General features: G+C 40.4%; 1 protein-coding gene across 1 annotated transcript in view; it reads left to right on the top strand.

Annotated features, from left to right (window-relative positions):
• The window catches only part of MFSD2B (MFSD2 lysolipid transporter B, sphingolipid), a 36,027-nt gene that overhangs the window by 15,745 nt on the left and 3,668 nt on the right, over nucleotides 1–16,614 (top strand). The window contains exons 6-12 of the mRNA XM_005146442.4: nucleotides 3,161–3,330; nucleotides 5,461–5,551; nucleotides 5,646–5,767; nucleotides 8,093–8,176; nucleotides 9,862–9,942; nucleotides 13,989–14,098; nucleotides 15,401–15,544. Coding sequence (XP_005146499.1) covers nucleotides 3,161–3,330; nucleotides 5,461–5,551; nucleotides 5,646–5,767; nucleotides 8,093–8,176; nucleotides 9,862–9,942; nucleotides 13,989–14,098; nucleotides 15,401–15,544 — 802 coding nt within the window. The remainder of the gene's footprint in view (nucleotides 1–3,160; nucleotides 3,331–5,460; nucleotides 5,552–5,645; nucleotides 5,768–8,092; nucleotides 8,177–9,861; nucleotides 9,943–13,988; nucleotides 14,099–15,400; nucleotides 15,545–16,614) is intronic.

The following is a 16,614-nucleotide window of genomic DNA, read 5'->3' as shown; positions in this document are numbered from 1 at the left end:
AAGGTTTCCTGTATAGATCATAAATGGAATGTAAGAAGCTTCTTTCCAGCCTACTCTCTTCAGCTCTGATCTCACACCTTCTTTCCTACGTAACTGCTGTCTCTCGTGGCCACCAGCATTAAGCAAGGTAAAGAGAAAAGAGTCAAATATCACATTAAATACTTTTTATGTTTTAACTTGTCCTTCAGTATTGCTTTAGAGTAGCTGTTGCATCAGTTTGCTCTTCCTGGCAAGACCCCTTTTCTCTTCCATTAGTCCTAACCCTTAGCATACTTGCTTATGTTGAAAACTAGACCACAGAGGCGCAATGAAACGGCCAGAAGTACCAAAAAAGTAATGTCAGAAATTCTAGATACAGCACCCCCTGAGCAACCCAATCCCTTTCCAGCATATGGAACAGTTGTAATTTGCAGAAAGTCTGGGCTAGCAGTCACAGGACAGGACTGAACAGTGGGAGATTCCAGTTGTGTTATATTCTTTGGCACTGATGGTATTCTGAGTCATCTGGCCTAAATTCTAACTAAATCCATGTACCTAGTGTTTTCTGTTGTCTGGTTTTATGTCTTCAGAGGCTGTGATCCAACTAAATGTACTTTCCTATGTGCTAGTCCCATGCAAGGCTTCACAGGCATATGAAATCTGTGCTTGTAAAAGCTGTTGAACTCTATGGCTGAGAGGTGTATGCATTTATAGTGTCATTTTAATATTCAGAAAGGCTTTAACTTTTGAGTGTACAGCTGTTCTCCTAAGCCAAGTTAGGGTGAATAAATGAATCATAGTTTTGACGTTTCAAATGTTGATAATTTTGTATATTTTGAAATTATATTTGTTTGGAGCAAGTTTCTTGTAATGACAACGATTATGTGAGAATCTCTTCCCCCCCCCCCCCTCTTTTTTTAAGCAAGTGTTTTACTTAAATACTTCTGCCTCTCTCTGGGGATCATAGAGAATTCTTCTTGTTGATAGACTTTTTTTGGATGCAGTCAGTTGTTCAGACATTTCTTCAACTCTAAGGAAAACCAGCTGTGTAATATAAAGTGTGCTTTAAAAAAAAAAAAAGGTTGGGATCAGAGGTTCCATTACCCTCTGCTGGAGACAAGCAGAACTGCTCAGTACAAATTTTGTCCTGCTTCTCACTGTGATTCCGAAGGTGCTTTACCATAAATCCTACTTACATTCTAGGCAAGATATAACCTACTTCAAGGTACAGTCTGCTTTCTGAAACATCAGCTTTCTTGGCTAAGGTGGAAAGTAATAAATTCTAAATTCTGAGCACATGAGAACTTTCAAATGTACCTGTTCTTGCTACTTCTTAGAAAGTAAGGTTTCATAATGGTTGTACTTCTGTTGCCTCTAATGATGATTCTGAGTTTTATTCTATGCAAGTGTTTGGTAAAATGCAGATGTAGAGCCCTAATGAAGATTATAGATGTGTAGGTGGTGTTTTGAATGAAAGGTGTTACTTGGGTGCATTGCGTTTGCATTGAGTAGTCAACAGTTTTGAAGCTCTGCAAGGCCCAACTGAGACTGTCAGATAAGGCTGAGGTCAAGATTTTCACCATCTGTCAGCACTTTTGTATGTATGGACTGAACTGTAATATTGCCAGTAAAACTGAATGTGAAATTCGGGGAAGAAGTTGGGTTTTTTTTACTTCCCATTGGTTTCAGTTAATATCACATGAAGCCTCAAATTTTCTATTCAGAAACATTTTCTATTTGGGAGCATACTAGCAATGGTTTAAATGATCCAAAGTCTCCAAAGGACCCTCTCTTCCCTTTTCTTTACTTGATCTTCTGTAGCTACATACAGCCCTTGTTACTGCACTGTCTGAACACCTCACAGTATGTGTGCATTGCTCTCTCATTAGGTGGAGAAGCATTTTTATTCCATCACAGGGATACACAAAAAGGCATGTGCCTAAGGTCACCGAGGAAGTCTGTTACAGAGCAGGGAACTTGAATAAACCTGAGTCCAGGAGCTTTTGAAACTTCTGTCAGTTTCAGGAAGAGTATGATAACCACCAGGACACAACCTGCTATGGAACTTGTCCTTCAAAATCCCCCATGGTGATTCTAAGAGAGGAACATGGAGCCCCTAGAGACACTGAGAGAGAATAAATAGAAAAAAAAGCCTGATGTTTAGGTCAATGAGAAGAACATTCCTTCATAATCAGGGAGTCACAGTCCCTATTCCTAATCTGTTAATATATTCAACCCCATCTTTAAGCAAAATGTGTAAATAGTGCCTGGAGACAGAACAGGAATTTGGTTTATATCCCTGCCATGGGGATGCTGGGTGTGGCCACATTGCATGGAAACAGAAGTGGTAGGCTTGAAATCCCTCAGGGTAAGAAGGGACTAGAACCCAGCTTATTCACCACTTGCCTGCAGTGGAACTGTAACAACTAACCACCTTGTTGATTGATTTTTTAGTACATGAAGTATGAGCTGGATGTCCATGGTCAGATCTATACTTTCCCAAATGGAAGCTTTGATTGTTTTTTTTAGATGATTCCTTATTCTTATGGTGCTTGAAGTGCCAGTGGTCTGAATAATTCACTGAGACTAAGGTGGCTAGTTCTGCCTTACTCTGGTCTTAGACAGTTAAGAGCGGCATCTACTGTTTCCAGGAGCTTGGCAGCTGTATTATTTCTGACATAAGCCTGAAGTAAGTACTGTTTTATTTTACCATTTGGAGAGCCTATAGGTCTGATCAGATACGTGGCTTGAAAAATGTTTCACAAGTTACCGTCAAGCTTAAGATGAAAAGCCTGATGTCATGGCTCCTAGTCCTGCTTCGGAAGAGTGGCATTCAACACTGTAGTTCTGCCCTGGTCCTTGAGATGAAAGGTTCCTGTGTTATCCACTTGTGGCTCTTAATCTCAGCTGCATCCATCATGCAGCTTGAATAAAAGCAGATCTTCCATGCAGACGTCTAAAAGCTGATCAGAAAATAGATTACAAAATTCTTTTTCCATGAAACTGTTCTATTACTGCCCATCTTCTGTTCTGATGCTCTTGGTATTGCATTTTCTGGTTGTTTCCTGTAAAAGAAAATGGTTTGGTGAGTTTTCTTTTCAGTGGGACAAATGAGCAAGCTTGCAGTCTGTGGAAGAAACAAATTCTCATCCTCAGTGTGCATTTGTGCTTACTTCTTTAGGAATGACCATGGAAGTGCTTGGGACCTTGATTGGAGCTGCACTTCAGGGACAGATTGTGGCCAGTGCTCATGTCTCTCATCACTGCACTGTGAATCCCCCAGTAAACACAACTGACTCCTGGCATGACTCTTCCATCTTTCCAGACCCTTCAGATCCCCTGTCTCATCAAGTAAGCATCTATGGGAGCACACTAAAATCAATGGGGGGGGGAGGGGGAGGATTATGTCTGTAATAACATATCATCCAGCCTGATGAAAACAAACGTGACTTCCTTGAAATCAGTAACACTGGAGCTGAGACAAGGACCTTGTTGTGAATAAGATTTCCCATCTGTTGTCTCTGCAACCACTTCTCTATGGTGATAGCAAATTTACACTGATGAGCTTTGCTGAAGATGCCAAACTGTAAAGTAGCTAGGAGGTACATGGCCATTCTTTGTTTTCACAATGGGCTGATTCACAGTTTAAAATAGAAGCTTAGTGAGAAAAGCTTACTTTACCCTGCCAGGAATGCTGCTTCCTGTTCTGGGGTCCACAGCACAAGAAGGATGCAAGCCTGTTAGAGCAGGTCTCGAGGAGGGCCACAGAAATGATCAGAGAGAGGGAGCACCTCTCCTTGAGAGAATTGGGGTTGTTCAGGCTGGAGAAGAGGAGTCTCTGGGGAGACTGTTGTGACCTTTCAGTATGAAAGGGGACTCATAAGAAAAATGGAAAAAGACTTTTTATGAAGGCCTGTAGTGACAGGACAAAGGGCAATGGCTTTAAACTGAAAGAGGGGAGATTTAAATCAGAAATTAGGAAGAAATTCTCCACTGTGAGGCTGGTGAAGCACTGGCACAGATGGCCCAGAGAAGCTGTGGCTGCCCCATCCCTGGCAGTGTTCAAGGCCATGTTGGTTGGGGCTTTGAGCAACCTGGTCTAGTGAAAGGTGTCCCTGCCCATGGCAGGGGGTTTGGAAGGTGATCTTTAAAGGTCCCATCCAACCCAAATAATTCTGTGATCTGTGAAAAAAAATAGTGGCTGTAGTAGCATTTTTCAGATAAGCAGCACTGCTTTTCAAAGGAGTTATTGCTGGGATTCTCCTCTAAAGATTAATGGCTGTTATGTGAATGACACTGGAAGTCCTACTTGGATTCTATATTCTTGTGAAGGTACAAAGCACTGCTGAAAGTAAATGGTTTCTAACAGGCAATTAGTGGGAGCAGCGCTCAGTGTTTAACACATGAAATGAACCTAAAGAACCATGCTTGTTTATTTCATTTGCCACAGCAGATTTCTCCTGTAATCCTGCACAAGTAATTTAATCTCTTCATGCTTCAGTTTGCTATTTTTTGAGAAACAGAGAAGGTTTTGTATCTATGAGGAAATCCTGAAAGCTGATCCAAACTTCGGTGAACACAATTTGATAATCTTCCATTGTTTCCAGTGATCTTGAAACAGGGCCTGAATCAAACAATTACCTTGTGTAGTGGTTTGGGTTTTTTTCTGTGTCACTTGGTGAAATCATCAGTTTGTTAGTTCCATTTTTACGAGTTGCGAGGTTCAGTGGTTTTATGTTTTCATCTCTTTCTCTGTCAGTGCATATACTGATACGTAAGATTCCCGTGAAGAAGATTCCTTGACCTGAGTCTAATCTCAGTTGCATGGTGCAAACCAAGATGTATGTATCTGTGCTCTGCTTATTGTAGTTGAATATCTCCTATTACCAGTCTTCAGCAGCAATAAACAAGATTTCTGAATATGCTTGAGTATTTCACTAAGTAGCTGGGGTAACAAGCATGCAAGTAGCCATATTCTTAGAACACTGGCATGAAAGTGTGATTTGTAAAATTTATTAGAGTCTAAAGGAAGTTTTCTTATTGTTCTATTATACATAATACAGTAACTGTACTAATTATGCTTACATCAGCACTGGGGCCTTTCCCACCCAGAATGAAGATACAGATTGTAGTCTATGTAACTGGATCAGCTGGATTTACTAAAAATTAGAATCACTCTACTGATGCTGCACATTTTTGATAGATCTCTGTTTGTGTCTGTAGGTAGTCTCACAGCTTCTTTTTTTTTGTTTTACAATAAATCTATACTTACGTGCCTTGGATTTATCCTAAAGTATGCGTTGTTTATAAATGACCTGCAGAAGTGAACATTTTTCGGAGAGGTAAAACACAGGGAGTTGGCTGTCTTAGAGAGGCATTTCTTCATTTACAGATGGCTCACCAGAAAGAGGCTGAGATTTCTGTAATGGCTTGTCGTTCTTCTGTCACAATTTAAAGTATGCCTTTTTTTTCTCTTCAAAGGCAAAAGTTTATATGATTGCAGCAGGGGTCATAGGAGGTGTGTATCTTCTTGGAATTATCATTCTTTTTCTTGGAGTGAAGGAAAAAGATGGTAAGATACATTTAAATTTGCCTAGATTTAATAATAATTATTTCACATCCATCGCCAGAAAAGATTGTTATTTTATGTATTTTGCTCCTCTTAGATCCTTATGCCTTAAATTCAGACAGAGCAATACCTTTTTGTAAGGGGCTTGGACTCACCATGAAGCATGGTCCATACGTGAAGCTTACAGCTTCATTTCTTCTCATCTCAACAGCAGTTCAGGTAACTTTCAGGCTCTCTAAGTCTGTGTCTTGCCCTCATTCCATTCTCAGCATGGGAGAGTCTGCGACAGCTAAAACGCAAATGACTTTTGGCTGGTGTCTGGAGGTGGTGATCTATGGGGTGGTGCCTTCCCTTACAAATCAGTCGGGAGCCAGAGTCCTTTTCTTGGTGCCTGGGGTCCTGTGCAGCTGGAGATGGTTCTTTCAAAGGAGAAGCAAAACCAAAGTCCTGACCATTTAAAGATGGCTTGGTTTTTGTTTTTTTTTTTCTCCATAAAAGGCGAGGAGCTACTCCTAGTGACCCAGAGTGGGTCATTATATGTTATCCATCCGGTCTCCTGTGGTTTCAGTTGCTTAGAAAACACTTCTTCTCTTCTCTCTGTTCTTCTCTATAGTGTGTGCCCCTTTAAACCATTGCCCCTTTCCTTTGTATAGGTGTCTGTTCTCAGATAGTGGCTGAAATGGTTCTTATGGAGTCTTTATGACAGAAGGCATTAGATCAGAGTAAGATAAGATGATGTTCAAAGGCAGGAGGTCTTACCTGTCTCAGGACTAGATAGGGTTAATTTTCAAATTAGGACCTGCAGTTGAATGTGGCTCTGCAAAAAGAGGTAATACATCTTCCCATAGAGAGAATCTCCAGAAAAACTTAGAGCCACTCAGTAAGAAACCCTTAATCCCCATAGCCCAGCAGTCTTTTTAAGGCTTGAATTTTGAGCTATGTTCAAATCAGTAAATATGTTGTTTTAATGTGAATCTGTACATATCACTTGAAGTTGGCTTTATTTTAAAACACAAATGCATTTTTGTCAACAAATTCAGCATGCACCATTGATTGAGTGAATATCAGGACAGAGAGCAAGAACAGGGCATGTAAGAGAGCAGCACTGTGTTCACCAGCAGTCCTGCTGAATTAGTAAATTTCCTGGAAAGGCTGTTTAAAAGTCTGTTTCCCAAAAAAGCATGGAAGTTTTAGGTTGGCCTGGATTTGGGCACAGTTAGTAGGCTGTCCTTTACAGCATCTGTCAGTCCTTGCTGGAAGGTCCAAGGATGAGAAACACTAGCAGAAGCTTTTCTGCTTACCTCTGGGAGCTGCAGGCACAACAAGCAACAGCAGAGATAATGAGAAGATGAAACATCCCTTATGGTCCAGATCCTTCCAGCATCCACTCAGTCAGTAAGGGTACAGTGCACATTTGGTTGTTGGCAGCCAATTACTTCTTGACAATATCTAGAGAGGAAAAGTTCTCTTGGCTGTCCATATCTCTTGATTTTTCTTTTTGAGCAAACTAAAGGGAAGGTGTGAGGGGAGGAGGAAGCTGGAAGCTCTATCTCTCCAGTTCAGCCATTGTTTTTCAAGGGAGAACACTGACTTTGTGGAATTCACTTAATAGATTATTGTTGAACAAAGAAATAGGCAGGTAAAGATGCATTAGCCGTGATCTCATAGCGTGATACCCTACGTCTAAAATGAAAGCAGTGTAAACTGGGTTACAAACAAGGGAAGGCTTTGGTGGCAATGAAGAAGAGATATAACTTTTATCCTAATTTGTATACAGATTATTAGCCACTTTTAATCTACAAGTGCACAAAGGAGCAAGAGTTGATTGTAGTGCAGTGGCATGAGTATTAAATCCTCTGCCACTCCCCTTCTGCAGAATTGCTGCTGGTGGGCCTGAGCCATATTCTCGTGTTCAGAACCCCTTTGAGTTCTGCAAAAGCATGGTGGCAATGGCTTCATGTGTTATAACACAGAGCAGCTAGGTCTTCCATCCAATGAGTATTTGAATGAGAGATACCTGACCCAAAGCTACGTCCATAGCCAAGGCGATACACAAACCCAGCAGCTAGCTGCTTTACTACAGGAAGCTGGCATGAACATAATTCCAGCTGAAGAGTAAGTTGTTTCGAAGTCAGAACTCCTGGTGAAAGATTTATAACATTGTTATGGAAAAGGAAGGATGATTTCTTTCAGTAGTCTGCAGCTGTGGCTGTGACAACACCACAAGGCAATTGCAACACAGGGAATAAAGCCTTTAGATAGAACCCTCTCATAACGTGGTTCGTGGTTTGGTCATTTTTATGCTGTATTAGGTGCATGGTTTACCTCTTGCTTGACACAATACAATTGGCATGTGTACAATTACTCCAGTGATAGGAGGAGATTTGTTGCTTTAAGTTGTTGCAAATGCGGGAAGAATGAGACTCCCAAATGCTACATTTAACAAGAGTCACCAACTGTGTTTGATTGGTATAGAGCATGACATCGTTTTTGTCTTTTTTAATTTTTCTTTCTTTTTTGGTGGTCACCAAATGTTTTCAACAGTTGGAGCAGAGCAACTTTGTCCTGTTCTGCACTCATGCTGCTGGTCTTCACAGTCACTTCCAGTATTTGGTAGTGACCATCTTGGTGAGTTGCACATTTCTGTCCTGTATTTTTATTTGATAGCTGGTTCTCACTGGTTTCTGGCACAAAATAACGAAGACAAGGGGAGTTTTATGTCTAGACAGAGCTGTTGAAAAGCTACACTATCTTTTTACTTTGCCAGTTTGGAATAAAGCTGGTGTTCCCTGCTGTACTTCTAAAAAATTAATGCTTTGAAGCTTTTTATTTATTCCTTGCTGCTTTTACCTGTCAATCACTTTCTGCTCCTATAAATGGCAAAAGCTGCTGCCAGAAAGGAGGCCTGGAATTTTAACTCCTTTTCCCTTTCCCCACTCTGATATGCTGAAGATTAAACTTTAGTTTGTGTATTCATACATCTGAACCTTCTGGGCTAGGCAGCTTGCAAGGATAAATATTTGAGATATCCAGAGATATGAAGATTCCTCTCCAAAGCAGTCAGCAGTGTGGTAAAAAGATCCTTTTAGAAAACCTGTTTTTTCTTGCAGAGGTAGAATTCTGCTTGCTTAGGTGATGCTTATAATTCAGTTACACACTGCTCCTGTATTGCATTATTTATGTTATGATTACATGTAGTATTAGTTGAAAACTTCATGCTTCTGACCAAAGCCCTTTTAACATAACATTTAAAGTTGCATAATTCCTAGGATATGCATGTGCTGCAATTTTGAAATATTCTGTAGAGAATTTGTCTACCATTGAGAATATGGCAGTAGTCATTTTTACGGAAGCTGTTACATGATTTCTGACCCATTTAGCAGAGAGAATCATAGAAACATGTTAGGGAAACTTCATTTCCACTTATTTGTCCCAGCCTCCCACCCTTTCTACCCCTTTTTATTTTCCTTTCCCATGTTATAAGACAGATCTTTTCCAAAACCAAAATGTTGGAGAGCAAAGGATGACTGTTGGACATCTTGAGGCTCTGCAAGTATTAGACACCAATCAGAGAGACAAGAGACAGTAAAGTCGTAAAAGAGTGGAATATAACTGTAACAGTGAGATAACATTTGAATTTAGTTAAACTGTAAGACTGTCAGTAGCAATACTTCAGTGCATTGTTACTGTGTTGCCTTGTTGTAAGTGGTTGTTGTTGCTGCTACTAGGTGAGTATTAGGGTATATGAAATGGTAAGTAGCTATTAGTAAGCAGCAGAATGTAAGCAGCTATTTCTCTCAGAGGTTGTTCCTAAGACGAAACATATTGTATGGGATATATACTGTAGGTATATCTTAAGATAAGCATATGCTGTGCTTCAGCTATGATGGGGTAGAGCTGAATTTACTTATCGTTTCTGAGGTCCAGAGAATGAGGCAAGACACATTAGCATGAAATATGACTGTTTGCAATGTGTTTGAGCTTCAGTGACCCTACTGTCGTGTGTAGCTTTAGCTGTGGTGGCTTACATTAGGAAAAGGAAATTTTAGGACACTGCCTTCTGGTATTTGACTGTGAAAAACCCTCTGAGGCTTTTTTGTTTGTAACAATATATAATAGTGAATAATAAACAACAACAACAACAACCAAAAAAATCCCAAACACTCAAAGGATGAGGAGAAACAGGAACCTGCAAGTGCGCCTTCCTTTCAGGCTGTAATGTATTAGACAAAAAAAAGATGTCTGTGAGCTCTACAGCTGAAGACAACCGTGGCAGTAAGCACCATGTAGGTATGGTTTTTTGTCCACTGTAGGTATCAGCAGCTGTGAGCATTCCCTTCTGGCAGAAGATTCTACAGCGATTTGGCAAGAAATGTGCAGCATTCGGGATTGCGGTAAGCAAATCTTTTGAGAGAAAAATCTGCTTGCACTCACTTCATTTGACAACTGGAGCCACTTCAGGAGCTCTTTCAAGTGTTTATAACCTCAAGCTACATGAAATTTGCTCAGTTTCAGAGTTCATTTTAAATCATTGTACCAAATTTCAGACAGATTCCAAGTTTCCAAGAGAAACTTTTGAGAAACAGATTGATGCTGAAGGGAGACTCCAGTTTATTTAAGAATCTTTGCAAACTCTGCATTTGTCTGCACTCACAAGTGAACCCCAGCGAGGTTTTGTCAATCTGAGGCAATACAAATCTGAATTTATAAGTTACCTGTTGTACAAGGCTTGTTTTGGCTTTATATATGGTGCTGAGTTGACCACATCTGTAATCCGGTGGCAGAGGAGAAAGCAGAAGTCTGTTAGACGTCCTTCACCAGAAACATGGGAAGGAAGGGGTTTCCACATCCCTCTGAACAGAGATAGGCACGGACAGTTATTAGTGAAATAAAGAAATAGGTGACCTACCTGAGAAAAGAAGTCTGGTTTAACTATTACACAGCTCTGCAAAGACGGCTCAGTAAGCCTGACCTCATCTCTGATGGATTATTTTAAGTCCTTCACTTAGTGCAGACAGCAGCAATTTTCTGTCATCATCCTCAGTGAGTCATTGTGTAGGCCTGTTCCTCCCTATTTTTCCCGTTTACCTTCAATTACGTATGAAAGAGGAAAGAAAAATTGTCTGCCTTGTGCACAACAAAGCATGAGGACTTGGAAAATCCAGCCTGAAGTTGTATGTCAAAATCTGAACAAAGCTGAAAAATTTAGGTCTGGTGACAATTATTGAATATAATTGAACAGTTACAATTTTTGAAATTAAGATCTGTGTGTTGGAATGACTTCCAAAGAATCAGAAGTAACTTTAAAACCCAAGTTCCAAATATTGGAACATTATGTGTTTTGAAGTAGGCATCTGGAATCTAAGTCCCATCCTCATTTCTTTTTACCGCTTAAGCAAAGAGAATTGCCAAAAGCAGTATTGGACCACTGACTGGACCAGAATATGCAGACTTCCTCCGTAGGAAATCTCTGTCTACTTAGCTACAAAATAAGCTTTCTTCAACCAACTTGGCTCTGTAAATTTAGTTTAACATGACTGGAGAGCCTGTCAGCACCTCTGTAAACATGGTTTAACTTAATTTTACAGTCCAGTTGGTTGACTGTATTATGGTGTAAGTGGGGGCTGGACTGAAAAAAGTCATCTCTCTATTTCACCTTGTAGATGTTTCTCAAGGGATTCTCTGTATGCTCAGTGATGGATTTTGTGTCTGGCAATGCAGCACAGGGGCTTCCTATACTACCACCTTGTGTGATTGGTACAACTAATCTGTTCTGTCACTGTGAAATAAAATCACATAATTTAAGGCTCCTACTTTTGTCATTGGGGGATGTCCTTCTAGAAAGGAAGGAGACAGGGCAGAAAGCAATGGGGTTTTTTTTCTGCAAAACTTCAATTAGCTTTCAGGGTAAAGATATAATTTGAAACTCACTTTCCTGGGAAAAAATAAGATAAAAGAAAAGTCGTCCTGTTCGAGACTAATTTTTCCTGTTAAAGTGGTTGTATGCTGAAGAGACTCTTTACAGAGTATAGAAGACAGGGTAGATAAGCAACAAGAATCTTGACTTCCTTCCACAGATATTGCTCCCTTTTTACTCATTCCTCCACAAGAGGTGACCTGTTGGTCAGTCTAAGTCTAAGTCTGGACAGTCTAAGTACTGACTAAATATCTAAACTTCACAGAGTTTTAAAGCTTAGACTTTCTAGAAGCCCAGGGTCATACGCAAGCAGGATCCTCGATAGCATTCTTCCTATGATCAGGTGCACAGGATTATTGTCTTCTGCTTCTGTGTGCTATGTTCACTTAGATTGTCTGCTCTGCCCTTATGGGGCAAACATTGAACTTAAATCGGTAAGTCTGTCAGCTGGTACCTGGGGATAAAGTAATGAGAAATTTTAAGAAGTGTGGCAGCTTTCTGGCTCATGGTTTTGACAAGGTGTCCAAAAGTGGAAGATCGCGCTCTCTCACAACTCTAGCTCCCATCCTAGCCAATAATAGCTTTTGACTGTAGATTTTGGAGGATTTAGTAAAAAATAAAAACAAATCCAAAATGGCCACCAGTCTTTTAACCTTCCCACATATGCACTGTTGTTTATTTGCCATCTATCAGCACTGTGCAGCATGGAGGCACATCCTTGAATGAATCATGGCTGTGCAATCCCTTTTCCTCTCTCCATTCACATTTCCATTCACATTCTAGCTGCACCTTTTCCTGATTTGCCCCCTGTAACATGCTGCTGCCCAGGCCAGTAGTACCTTCAGTGTCACAGAAGAATGACCTTCCATAGTGCTGTTAGGGAATGGATGGAAGACACATGATAACTGTAGGATATTGTTTATGACTCAGAGGGCAGCAGCTCTGTGACTAGGGAGCAGAGTGCAAATAATGGAGTGCCTGCTCTGCAAGTAGAAAAGAAGGAGGTGCATTAGCTGTTTATTGCAGCAGGAACACTGCCCCAGTAATTCTGCTGCCATTGCATGAGTGAGACTTCAGGGCATTGTAGCCTCAGTCCTCTCGAGCCATGCTTTTCTTTCAATAGAAAATTACACTTACAGTGATGATTATTATTATCAATCTAGACTTTTGTTGAAGTGCTTTGTTTTCTGGGTGGGTGCCCCATGTGGAGCATAAGACTGTCATAAAATTGCTTATAGGCAACATAAAATCTTGTATTGATGGAGTGCTCTCTTGTGGTGAAATAACGACTTTGCTACAACATTGGGCTAATGCAAGGATTAGCTGTCTGTGCTGGGAACCTGCAGTCAGGAAAAAGTTATTTTCTGCCTCTTTAGGTTAGGATCAAATGCTTTAGATGGGAAATGCATTTAAAACATAAACATAATGGATTAGACTCCAGGACTCCCAGAATCACTTATCATACAGTTCTGTAAATAGCAGCGCTTAGGGGAATCACTGTCTGTGAAAGCTTTTCTCATACCTTCAGCTCCCAACCTGCAAGTATAGAGGATTGGAACACTTAAAGTTAAACTAATCCCCCATCATTAAAAAGCCCTGTAGATAAGCCCCTGGTTCTGAATTCTACATGTGCCATGCCTATGGTTCACAGGCATGGGAGATGGAGCATGTACAGGACAGCTGGGCTGTATGCATTAAATCAGCATTTAAAAGTGGATTTTCACTCCTGTAAGCCAATTGCTTCAAGCTGAAGTTGGGGAAATCTGGTGGCATATCTAGCTGTATGGAATGGAAGTAAACCACAGTGCCTTCTTGCTTTTAGTTATTACCAAGAGCCTAAATTGCTTTATTGTGTTCATTGGAAGCAAATGCGTAAGCAAACTCTTCATTCAAGACCCAAGTTATCTGCAAAATGGAATATTTACAGTTTAAAATGATTGTTGAGCCCCTGCCTCTCCCCTTGAAATGCAGTGTGATGATGTTTCAAGGTTTGTCTCTAATAGTAAATGAAATAGTTCCACTGGCCTAGAATAAAAATTGGCATTTGGTCATCTCTGTTACAAAATAGGCAGAAATATCTAAGCACAAGCTGATGAGCCATCTCCCAAGAAGAATCTGGCTACAAGCTGGGAACCTGCCCACTTAAGTGCTCTTCACAAAGTATTTGTATGGCAACGCTTCTTTTGGAGACTATGAGTGTTTAGGAGTATGAATGTGGCCATGGTCTGCCAGTTGGCTTTGGGACTGATAAATAGGCTCTCCGGACTGTTTAATTTACTAGTGCAGTTATAGCCCTAATACTGCTAACAGAAAAAGCGCTACAATGGCTTGTCCTGTTTTTTTCGGATTGTTTCAGATAGCTGAATACAGATTGGTTCAGGGCTCTCCAAAATACTGAAGTATTGGGCATTGCTGTGTGTGAATTGCTATGTAACACAATCTTGTATTTTGAAGGAAACAATCTATATACCATTGAGCAGTGCATACTGTTAAGTCAGCTGTACTGTTTTTCTTCTCCCTCAGTGGATGACTCCTTTTGCAATCATGCTAGTCACCATTCCAAACCTCATCCTGGCTTACTTTGTGGCCTTTGTCTCTGGTCTGAGCATCGCAGCATCTCTTCTGTTGCCATGGTAAGAGAATTTGATATTTGAGGTGGGGAAGAAGTATATGTCTACAGTACATGTATGTACTACTGCATAGAATTTACCTCCAAAAGTTATGGAAATTGGCAAGAGTCACTTCTTCCAAGAATCTTTATCTGCTTTTATAATAGATGCTATTTGCAATAACGTAACTTTGGTTACCCTGTTGCTAACAGATTGCATCTACTGTAACTGTAGCAGCTCTTTGTATGTAAGAGTGTGAAGATGAATCAATAATCTAAGAAGCTATAGAGCATGTGACAACAGCAAATCAGATGCTTACGTTTGGTTTGTAATAGAACTACAGGAATGATGAGTTAGATAAATCAATTAATGCTGAGCAATTAAGAACATAGCATAAGCATAACTGTGTGTCTCTGCTTCAGCAGTCAGTCATCTGTTATGGATCAAATAATACAAGGATACGACTAAAAGAAACTGAGAATTCAAGGTCCGTGGCTCTTGAAGACTGAAAATATGTGGGGGGAAAAAATACATAAAGATGCCCATGATCTTAAGGTCTTTTCCACCCCTAACTATTCTATGATTCTGTGAGCAGGATGGGACATGTCCTGTCCACATGAAATAATGATTATTAAGGTCAAATTGATCAGAAAGTAAGATGGTTGCTGACAGCACTTGCATTACTCATTTGCACAATGCCCTAAAAACTCCAAGAGATCGTGGAAACATAATTTGAAATAAGCTGTCAGACTACATAAGCTTTTCTGCAGAGACGGTGAGAAGCCCTTTTTTCCAGCAGTAAATCATGACATATACTGGAAATAAAATGTCAAGTCACAGTTGACATTTGAACAGCTTCCATTCTGATTCCCCATTACCAAATTCAGTCTCTTTGAAGTAGAGAGAGAATAGGTCTCATTGGTTTCTGAAAATTTTGTTAGCTTGTCAGAAGAGTTATTTCAGAGTAAAACTGTTCAGACATTGAGTCCCTTGAAATCTTAAGGAACATGGAGTTTTGTTGTTCTTATTTATTTAATATCACAACTTCTGATTGGAATGACTGCCAGTCTAAAGAATTCTGTCACCTCCCAGCAAGTGTTTGATAGTTTTTTGGTGTTTTTCTGCTTTGTAGCATATGGCCATGCATTTTTTACATGGATTTTTACCCTCCTGTACAGCAGCAGGAGTTTTATAACTGGATTCTTTTATGTGCATGCCTCCATCAGTCAGATCTTAAAAAAGGAGGGAGGGTGTATTCTTTCAGTAACTTTAGACTTTGAAAGGAGATTTTGGCTTGAGTTTTTCTTTTATCTTGCTCGTCTCTAGGTCAATGCTGCCTGATGTTGTTGATGACTTTCGCCTGCGGAATCCTCATGGAAAAGGACATGAAACTATTTTCTATTCTTCTTATGTTTTCTTTACCAAGATGTCAGCAGGAATTGGCTTAGGAATTTCTGCAGCTGGACTGGAGTAAGTAACACTATGTTTCCACTTAGTGGATCCACTCTGAAAGCATTCTGAGGTTACACTGCCTTTACCCTGGGGAGTTAATTGCCTTTTTGCCCTGAGCCTGAAAATGCCAGCAGCTCCAGATGGCTGACCACTAAAGATGGGATTGTTATCTAGGCCACACCATGAAGTGTTAAGTCGCTTGCCCTAACATCTTTCAGTACAGAAGACCTGACTTTTCTTTAGATTTTTCTGCTTTCCAAATTACTCCTGTACATTTTAGTGGCTTATATGAATAAAGAACTAAACCCGAAAGCTCAGCAGATGAAGGTCCCACACAAATGATACAACTGCTTTGTGCATTCCCTGTTGCATCTGGGTTGGACTATGTATACAAGCTTGTTAAGACTTCATGTGGATTTGGAGTGCTTTCAGAGGTGCCTAGTGGCCTGTTCAAAGTAAAGGATCACCAGTCCTGAATGGTTTTAGGGAACTGGATACCAATCAGAATCAGGAGCAGTCTTTCTAACAGCTCTGCCCATCACCTAGACTGTGTCAGTTTGGAAGATGCTTTATGTTCTCCTTTCACTTTTGCCTTGTCTGTTATGACTAGACAGGCTGAGAAGCGGTCAGCCATCTTCTGCCCTACTTTTGTACATGACCTAGCAGAAGGGGTCTTTGTAGCTTCTACAGCACACAAGCACACAATAAACGCTTAGAAGGGAACTTGTCTGAAATACTTGGAGCCCTTGGCTCCAAGTTAGGTTTTAGTAACCAAAATGTTTTGCTTCAGGGCCTTCAGCTGAAACTGCTAAATAACAGGCAGTGCTTGGCTGAACATTTTGGGCTTAGGAATTTTAGATGCTTGCTGCTACCACCCTCAAACAAATCACTGTTTACCCATTATCCCCTTTTCAATTGCATTCCATTTAGCTCCTAGCAATTTCCCAAGGCAGATGTTTGTGGGAAAACAAAGGAGACAGAGCGATGCTGAATGAGCTATAGCTTTCATAGGTGCATGTTCAGAGGAATATAATCTCATTCCACAAATTGGGAATGGGAATTTGAATATATCAGCAGTTGTGGAACTG

The sequence above is a fragment of the Melopsittacus undulatus genome, chromosome 3, assembly GCF_012275295.1.
Source record: "Melopsittacus undulatus isolate bMelUnd1 chromosome 3, bMelUnd1.mat.Z, whole genome shotgun sequence".
Taxonomy (NCBI): Eukaryota; Metazoa; Chordata; class Aves; order Psittaciformes; family Psittaculidae; genus Melopsittacus; species Melopsittacus undulatus.
The sequence above is the reverse complement of the archived record's forward strand: the minus strand, read 5'-3'. Positions and strand labels throughout refer to the sequence as shown.